The following is a 10,079-nucleotide window of genomic DNA, read 5'->3' as shown; positions in this document are numbered from 1 at the left end:
GGGGGGCGAGGGGCCAGAGGTCAGGGAAGCTAAGGCCCTGGTTGACAGGCGGGGCCAGCGTGGAGCGGGGGGGTCGGCCGGGGTCTAGCGGCGGTGGAGGAGGGGGCATGCGGTGCTCACTGAGGGTGTGGGTGCTGCTGGGCTCCCTGGGCCTGGTCTTTCTCACCTCCCTCTTCTTCTCCATCTCCCTGAGGGGGGGCGTCGGCCTGCCCTACCTGGACCCACCCGGATGGGAGGAGTCTCGCCGAGTTAAACTAGTGCCCAACTACGCTGGCGCCCACCAGCTAAGCCCTCTAGAGGGCACCCAGCAGGAGAAGACATGTGCCTGCCCCCGCTGTGTGGGAGACCCTGGGGTGTCGGACTGGTTCGATGAGAACTACGACCCGGACATTTCCCCCGTGTGGACACGGGACAACATCCAGCTGCCTTCAGATGTCTACTATTGGTGGGTGGTAAGTGATCCAGTTGAACACCACCTATTTTTACTCCATTTTACCCATTCTCTTTCGTTCTCCTGGTCTCCATGGAAAGAATGAGAGCAGCTCTGCCAATCATATTAAAAGAAGACAGAGCTGTAAATGTCCCTGGAGTTCTGTTTGAATTACTGTCAGGAAATCAAGCCTATGTGATTACTTGGCTAAAAGAGGTTGTTATTTCTAACATTAACGTAGAGGAGGTGGGAGTTCAGAGGTTTAGCCTATTTAGTGTCACGTCCTTGAGTTGCTGGCTTTATATATATCTCACTAGATAATTAGGTGAGATTGTTAATAGAAGTAGACCGGCCAGTACCGAAACAGTGTAAAGTAAACAAGATTAGAGAGAGGAGGAACTAATGAGGTAGGGAAAGGTGAAGGAGTGCATAGATTAGGAATAATGTGTCTCCTGTAAAGTCAAAAGTCTGCAATTTTGAGTTGGTTAGAAGATATTGTTTTTGGAACATATCTCTTATGGAATTGGCTAGTCTTTGAGCAGAGTGCTGGCCCCTTACACTCTCAAAAAAAGGGTACAGTTAGAGTACAGTATTGTTCTCGGGGGTACAAAAATATCAAAATACACATAATGTACCTTCAGACATACACATATAATCTCTGTTTGGTGCCTTTTAGGGTACATGTGTTGATAATCTAGTATAATGGTCCACTTTTCTACCCAATATTTTGGATATAAAGGTACAGTACAATCATCACAAACTCGCAAAGACCCTCTGTCATATTTCCCAACATGCTCTATTGTGTGTACATTTTTTGAATTGTTTGATTCAATGTGTTCTTTGCATGCACATTGATTGATTGATCTTATGCTACACAAAGGTAAATAACATACACTACAGTTCGAAAGTTTGGGGTCACTTAGAAATGTCCTTGTTTTTGAAAGAAAAGCAAAATTTTTGTCCATTAAAATAACTTCAAATTGATCAGAAATACAGTGTAGATAGACATTGTTAATGTTGTAAATGACTATTGTAGCTGGAAACGGCAGATTCTTTTATGGAATATGTACATAGGTGTACAGAGGCCCATTATCAGCAACCATCACTCCTGTGTTCCAATGGCACGTTGTGTTAGCTAATCCAAGTTTATCATTAGAAAACCCTTTTGCAATTATGTTAGCAGAGCTGAAAACTCTTGTCCTGATTAAAGAAGCAATAAAACTGGCCTTCTTTAGACTAGTTTAGTATCTGGAGCATCAGCATTTGTGGGTTCGATTACAGGCTCAAAATGGCCAGAAACAAATAACTTTCTTCTGAAACTCGTCAGTCTATTCTTGTTCTGAGAAATGAAGGCTATTCCGTGCGAGAAATTGGTAAGAAACTGAAGATCTCGTACAACGCTGTGTACTACTCCCTTCACAGAACAGTGGAAACTGGCTCTAACCAGAATAGAAAGAGGAGTGGGAGGCCCCGGTGCACAACTGAGCAAGAGGACAAGTACATTAGAGTGTCTAGTTTGAGAAACAGTGAACACTGAGATGCAGTGCCTTAGACCGCTGCGCCACTCAGTGTATATACCTGGTATAAGGGAGAGGGGGTAGTGAAGAGTATAGTCATAGTTTCTCTACAATGAAGCCTGAGAAGAGCAGAGCAGGAGCAGAGCAGGGGCAGAGCAGGGGCAGAGCAGGAGCAGAGCAGGAGCAGAGCAGGGGCAGAGCAGGAGCAGAGCAGGAGCAGAGCAGGGGCAGAGCAGGAGCAGAGCAGAGCAGGAGCAGAGCAGGGGCAGAGCAGGGGCAGAGCAGGAGCAGAGCAGGAGCAGAGCAGGGGCAGAGCAGGAGCAGAGCAGGGGCAGAGCAGGAGCAGAGCAGGGGCAGAGCAGGAGCAGAGCAGGAGCAGAGCAGTAAAGACACTATCTGGCAGCAGCAGTGCCCACTAAACATCTGCCAAGAATTAGTGACCCCGCAGAAATCCGCTGTGCAGTGGCAGGCGTTGGCATCGAGGAGAGGGAGAGAGATGAGAGAGGGAGCAAGAGAGATAGAGGAAAGGATAGAGGGGGAGCAATGGGGAGAGAGGAAAATAGAGAGACAGTGAGAAGGTCATGCGGGGGAAACTGAGAATTGGGGAGGAGGTGGCAGGGGGGAGCAGCTGTGCGAGGAGAGAGATGGCGAGAGAGAGAAAGAGGGTTGCTTGTGGGAGAGGGAGAGCTATTTGAAAGGGGTGCCAATAGTCTGATGGAACTATTTTGTTTCTTTGTTGGGAGGTTTTATACATAGATGTCCTCTCTCCATCCATTTCCCCCCAAAACATCTCACCTCTTTTCACGTTCATTTAAATATTCTGTTTCCTTTTCTTTTTTTCATGAATCACTACTACACCCTCCCCCTCTGCCCTATTTCGACATCCTGGTGGAGGAAAGAGAGGAGAGTGTCCTTTTCTGCCCTCAGAACCACCTCTTCTTCTCCCATCCCATCCCCCTCTCCTCAGCCAGTCTCAGTGGCCTGTCCTCCCATATGAGTCTATGTTACTGCCCCTGCCTGCTCTCCTGACTGTGCTGCCTCTCTGTCGCCCCCTGCATGTAGATGCTGCAGCCTCAGTTCAAGCCCCACACTATCCAGCAGGTGCTGCTGCGGCTGTTCCAGGTGATCCCAGGTCGCTCCCCTTACGGCTCTTGGGACCCCGCCCGCTGCCTGCGCTGTGCAGTGGTGGGGAACTCAGGCAACCTCCGTGGGGCCGGGTATGGGCCCACCATAGACGGCCACAACTACATCATGAGGTGAGGAAGGGAAGGAGAGGGGGTGGGAGAGAAAGAGGATGCTCGTTTTCTAAATCTGTTTATTAGCTGTTAAGTTGTATTATACAGTGTATTATACAGTGTATAATAGTGCGATTGTAAGCTTTCGTATCTCTGCAGGACATTGTGTACCCTTATGGTCGGTGGGTGGGGAGGGGGCGTAGGGTGTACTCAACAATTGGTTCTTCTGATGTCTTGAATCTGATTATGTTTGATGAAATCTTCCCTCCACATTGGCTGGATAATTGGTCATGTGACCAGCAGCTCTCCCTAGGCTGCGGCTTTGTGTCTTAAGAAGATAAAGGCAGCAAAACATATAGATTATAACAGTAATGCACTAAATCCTACTGAGCTAATCCCTCTCCCTGTCTGTCTGCAAACACACAGACAGACACATACATAGCATATACTCACACAAACATTACACATGCACAGCCATGCATACAGTCCACTATACAATTACACACACACATAACGCATACACAATCCATGGACAGGGATGAAGACAATCAGTGACAATATCTAAACATGGGAGTGGGTTTGCATATGAGAGAGGGGGGAGAGAGAGTGTTTTTAATGACAGTAGAATGTGTGTGGGAGGATAAATAACAGTAATGAAACTCAGCACAGCATCCAGGGATCAGCAGCCATTTGCTGCCTTGTGAAGCCTGCCTGCGTGGGCCCAACCAGCTACTACTCTGTCTTTATGGTGTCTGTCTGTCTGTCGTTCTTCCCTAAAGTCTGGATATCCCTCTGTCCGTGTCTGTTTGTCTTTGGAGTTACTTCCAGCATGGTCTGATTCACTGTGTCTGTCCTGTCTGTGTCCTTCAGGATCAACCTGGCCCCCACGGTGGGCTATGAGGAGGATGCAGGCAGCCACACCACCCACCACTTCATGTACCCAGAGAGTGCCAAGAACCTGGCAGCCAATGTCAGCTTTGTCCTGGTGCCCTTCAAGACCCTGGACCTGCTGTGGATCACCAGCGCACTCTCCACTGGACAGATCCGCTTGTGAGAGCAATGCTCACACACACATGCATTTACGCATGGATACACACACACACACACACACACACACACACACACACACACACACACACACACACACACACACACACACACACACACACACACACACACACACACACACACACACACACACACACACACACACATTCAAACTCAATCCAGCTCCATTTATTTTGCTTTAACACACACATCTTTTCACACTAGCAGATTTTGTTCACATGTTCAAAGTGACCTGCTGCTTCACACCTTCACAAGCACAGTGCCACTCTCTCTCTCGCTCTCTCTTCTCTCTCTCCTCCCAGTCCAGGTCAGAGCACATCATCAACAGAGCACTCTCTCTGTGGAAACACGGGAACAACGTGCCATCTGTGAATCATTCAATCACTTAAAAGCAATTTAGAAAGTAAAGGATAAAAGGGTGTTTCATCTCTCTCTCTCTCTCTCTCTCTCTCTCTCTCTCTCTCTCTCTCTCTCTCTCTCAGTACCTACGCCCCTGTGAAGCAGTTTCTACGGGTGGACAAAGACAAGGTACTACATCTATCATCAGAATCTCTCCGATCTCTTATATGTATCAGTCAATTGTACTTTTCAACGGAACATAATTGTAGCTGAAGAACCCTTTTAGGTGCTAGATAGCACCTTTTATTCTAAGAGTGTAGCTGTGCTGTTGAGGAACTAGAGCAAGCACACTTGTAGTTGTTTTGTTTGGAACTCAGCCCTGCATCCCTGACATCACACACGCAATCCTAAAGCGGTCAATTATAAATCTCAATCTGGGTCAGGTGGGCATAATTTAAAAGCTTATTCTATTAGCCAGTATGACTAGCTAAGTTATACAATACGATATATAGGCTTTCACAATGCAATTCATGGAAACGGATCATAATTTGGTGCGCATAGAACGGAGTGCATTCAGGTGCGTGTGTCGCGCCAATTTTCTTCACAGTAGACAGGCAGGCTCATTCTGTTCAGAATAACCTAAGGTATGACACCATGTCATCTTATAAGTGTACATCAAACATAATGATCATAAACGTTGACACTGTATATGAAATGAGTTTTATGATATGGAAATGTGAAGTGCACGTTTGGACTCATGGGTGTTTGTCTTGCTTGTATGACATCAAAGCAGTATTTACAATCCTCAACGTCTCATCTTTCACAATACATCGAGAGCTCATAATTTACAGCATTTCCTTCACTCAGTCAACCAAAAATGTGCAAAAGTCTTAATATCATAATGTTTCTTTAGACCTGCCTAAACAAAGAAGAAATTGGCTTTGTTAAAATGTAGCTGCCTCAAGGCTGCGTCATTGCCAGCTATTTTTATTATTCGAGGCCCGGCTATTTCAGTGTTAAACGGCCATATAGCACTGCACATATGCTTTTGGGTCAAGTGCAAGTTGCCGAGGGTTGATGATCACTTGTGATTTATCAGGTCTTTGTTAATTGCTGCAGTTGTGAACCTTAGGAAATATATAACTGAAATTGTTCAAGCAAGAAATGAATGCAATACAATTGATTCTGTAGATGCTCTGTTTTTAATTGAAATAGATGTTCTACCTTGTATTGCATACTTTTTCTTTGACCATATCATGTTTTAGGTCATTTCTAGCCGTTGGTGGAGCTTTAGGTACTGTCTACTAATGCAGCCAGCTTTTGGGGAGTAACAAGTCATTTATAAATGTTTGTAAAGTATATATAGTTAGTAAATGTTTCTTAAGACTCTACATTAATCAACAACTGAAGAAGTAAGTGTATGTACTGACATTTACAAATGCATTAATTTAACAATTTATAAATATCCCATTCATGATATATATAAATACCTTGTAAATAATTTTATGAATTGACAATAACTCCGTTATAACTGGTACATTTTTAGTACATTATTAATCATTTACAAATTGTGAACATACTATGATCAAAAACCTTATTCATTATCTTATAAATCATTAATAAATAATTTAAATGATTAAATGTGTAAATGGCTATTTAGAGATTTCTTATTGACATGTACAAATTTAGGAAGAATTATTAATTAATGGTAAGTCAACTCTTTACAAACTGTTTATCTCCACAGGTTCAGATTTTCAACCCAGCCTTCTTCAAGTACATCCATGACCGCTGGACCAGGCACCACGGACGCTACCCCTCCACAGGCATGCTGGTCCTGTTCTTCGCTCTGCACGTGTGTGACGAGGTGAGGTGCTCACACACACACACACACACACACACACACACACACACACACACACACACACACACACACACACACACACACACACACACACACACACACACACACACACACACACACACACACACACACACGTCTCTCAGTCTGTTAGGATTGACATGAACATAATTTGTTGGTCTATCTGTAATGTTTGAAAACCTTGGTCTTGTTCTCCAGGTGAATGTTTTTGGCTTTGGCGCTGACAGTCGAGGCAACTGGCACCACTATTGGGAGCAGAACCGCTACTCTGGAGAGTTCCGGAAAACAGGGGTACATGACGCAGACTACGAGGCCCAGATCATCGACTCGCTGGCGAAGGCCAGAAAGATCACAGTTTTTCCAGGAAAGTGAGTGCTGGAGGTGTGGTGGGCTGGGCAGGCTTGCAGGAACACTAGAGTAACCATCACCACCAGACGTCTTTATGTGCTTAGTTATCTGATTCTTTGTGATTTGCATAGAGAAGGTTCCATAACACTAGATCATACGTTGCCTGATGACCCTGTTCCCATTGTGCAGGAGGGTAAGATGCTGATGGCTGTGAGTGGAACTACATGTGACTACACACTCTGCCCCCAACAGGCCTACCTCCATAGCCCTCAGCCCTGAGGAGAAATGGACGGTCAGAACTATAGGAATAATGTAGTGGGGGTGGAGAAGTCTGACCTAGCCACTGTATGGACCTGTGAACCAGTCCCATCCACAATCCCACCTCCTGCTCATCCGCAGGGGGTTGAGTCATCACACGCCTTAGGGGTCTCACACCCAGAGACTCAGCCCCCTCCCACTCTGTAGCCCCCACCCTAAATGCCATGGCAACCAGTGACGGACACTGATCTACCCCTGCCGTGTCCACACCCACCTGTATAGCTGCTGTTAAAGCCCCCTTGCCCCTCGGAGCTGGGAGTACTAGGTAGTTGAAGTTTACGTGGTTGGAAGCCCAGAGGCTACTTAAAAATAAGAGTTACTGTTGTAATTATATGACTATCATGTTGAAAGTATGTACGGTCCACAGGGATTTGACCACATATACAGTATTAATCGTTTGATTTGTTTTAACCATTTTAAGTGACTAATCATCCTGCTAATTAGGTAGATTGGGGAGAGGCTTACACATGGTCAACAACAACACAAGCAGACATATTGGGATAAGACTAACACTACTCACTCATTAACATACACACACACTCTTCCACACATACACCGTTCACACAATGTTGTTGGTCATTTAGAGCTAATACCAATAAGTATAGGACTGAGTACAAAGAGCTCACACTAAGATGACCTGCTGCCTCCTGCTGCCTGTTAAGGGATACTGCATCACTCTGAGGCCCATACATTATATGTACATAGGACAAACGGAAGGCTGCCTCCTCTGTGTCTAATGATGACCACTTGATAACGGAAAGTAATATGGCACAACATAACTAACCCGACTGCTAGTAAAAAATGCCACTATATTTTCAGATCAGAGTTTAGGAACTCTGAAAAGGTAGCTTAGCAGGGTCTAGGCAGGTAGTCCAGCAATTAAGTGTGTCGGCCAGTAACTGAAAGATTGCTGGTTAAAATCCCTGAGCTGACTCGGTTAGAAATCTGTGCTCTTGAGCAACACACTTAACCCTAATTGCTTTTGTAAGTCGTTCTGGATAAGGGCGTGTGCTAATTTAGTTAAATGTAAAAACTCTTTCTTTAGTCCTGGCTGCAGTAGTTATTAGCCAATTTGGCAATGCGACATTCAGTTAAGGATGTCTGCTGTTGTGTAATCCTATGATGATATCATAAATATGGTATATACCATCATGTACTGTATGATATACTTGTATTATATCTATCCTTTGCACATCATGTTCTTATCTAACACTCTGACATTGAGTTGGGCAGATCACTGTAACTAATTCCTATACATAACTCATTTCTGTGTGTAATTTTTGTTTTGTTTCAGGTATGTGTCTCTACCTGACACACATACTTTAAGGACATCTACGGAGTGCCAGTGAGTTCTTATCAGCCCTCACTCCTTACTAGTGTGTGTATGTGCGAGAGAGTGCTGTAAACAAAATTGTGTGATTTACTTAGTGTTGTCAAAGTGAGATTTTCAGTTAGACCCCTCTCATAACAAAATAGACACATATCAGCAATTTACAGCCATGTGACAACACACACACATCCATGCTTGCGTGCCTTGTCCCAGTGTTGGACATACCTTTCCTGCAGTGCACCATAAACCTCAGTACACGTGTGCTATCTTAAGCTTGATTTAGTCTGCACAGGACATTCACACAAACCCAAAGCCCCTTCTACTATGGGTACTGCTATTGTGATCATAACAGCGTGTCAGTCATGTCTCTGACACATACACATATTCTGAGAGCTTCAAATGTCTTCTCCGACTTAGACCATACACCTTATATTATACCCACCCCCTCTGGTCTTGCCTGGCTGAGAGCTGTGCCTTCTGGACCCATATGATTCACTATGCCTTTCTCTAGGAGCCACGTAGAGAGGCTTCCTTTATGCTGTTGCTTTTTAAACAACTCATTATCTAGAGATGAAAGAAAATCAACTCTTATCTGTGACTAGAAATGGGTAAAGTTGATGACTATGGTTATATTCATTTGCTCTTCTCAATCAGTATTTTGCCATTGTGTCTGTGATTCGTATCTGCTGAGGTAATGTGTTCAAGATGACAGCCGATGGCATTGTGTCTAGTGGTTAAAACATATCTCCACCTTATTTCTGTGTTTTACATGGAATGTTTCTTAGTAAGTATACCAACACTTTCCTGGGTGATATTACTGACTACGCCAGAAATAAAATGTGCAATACTTCAAAGAGAATCAAACACAATTGACATTGTTCTAATGATTGGACATAACTTTAATTCCGTTACTCCCAATTACTTTTGTAATAACTCTGTTTATCCAACAGGTCAATACCCATATCTACTGTATCAATAATGCCAGCACATTGTAGCTGAACGCCACGTTTTAGCTCAACGTGCATAAGGATACAGTACTTTCCCTAATATGTTGTTCGATTGCTGTGTACACTGTGGGGAACTGACTGTGTGAAAGCTGAGAAATCCCTTTCAACTCTGCTGTCCCTGATAGTATTGTTCCGTAATGGATAGTTTTGAATGTATTTGAGTTCATCGGGTCTGGTTTGAGTGGCTTCTAGTGATAGCTGAATGGTCTCTTATGAAGCATCTATGCTGTTGCAGTGTTTTGATGGCTTCATCTCCAGCTCTTCATTAGAGGTCTCTTGTGCACAACAACAATATATACTGACAACAGACTGTACGTACCATCAGTGTTACTATCATTATTACCAGTAGTATCCTCATTAGTATTATGACTATCATTGGTTGTAAGCACTCCCTCTTTACTACTTAAAACCTCAGTGTGTGTGATGGACTGTTTTTAATCATATGCTATTGTGAAAATAAAAGCAACATGAAAAAATTGTGGTTTTCTGGGTTTTTTCTACAATGGGGCAGTAAGAGAGCACTTACAACACGTCAGCCCTTGTACTAATGCTGGACATCGTTACCTAGCATCAGACCATCACCTATGAACTACAGGAGAAGACAGATC

At 44.2% G+C, this 10,079-nt stretch overlaps 1 protein-coding gene across 1 annotated transcript; it reads left to right on the top strand.

The window, feature by feature from the left end:
* The first annotated feature begins 35 nt into the window (after window positions 1-35).
* st3gal2 (ST3 beta-galactoside alpha-2,3-sialyltransferase 2) lies at window positions 36-9,958 on the top strand. The gene is made up of 7 exons (XM_055934306.1): window positions 36-452; window positions 3,010-3,203; window positions 4,053-4,232; window positions 4,733-4,778; window positions 6,334-6,453; window positions 6,667-6,836; window positions 7,006-9,958. The coding sequence occupies exons 1-7, from the start codon at window positions 108-110 to the stop codon at window positions 7,019-7,021; spliced, it is 1,071 nt and encodes a 356-aa protein (XP_055790281.1). The 5' UTR covers window positions 36-107; the 3' UTR covers window positions 7,022-9,958.
* The last annotated feature ends 121 nt before the right edge of the window (window positions 9,959-10,079 follow it).

Source organism: Salvelinus fontinalis, chromosome 9, assembly GCF_029448725.1.
Source record: "Salvelinus fontinalis isolate EN_2023a chromosome 9, ASM2944872v1, whole genome shotgun sequence".
NCBI lineage: Eukaryota > Metazoa > Chordata > Actinopteri > Salmoniformes > Salmonidae > Salvelinus > Salvelinus fontinalis.
Note: the sequence above shows the minus strand (reverse complement) of the source record. Positions and strands in the feature narration are given on the sequence as shown.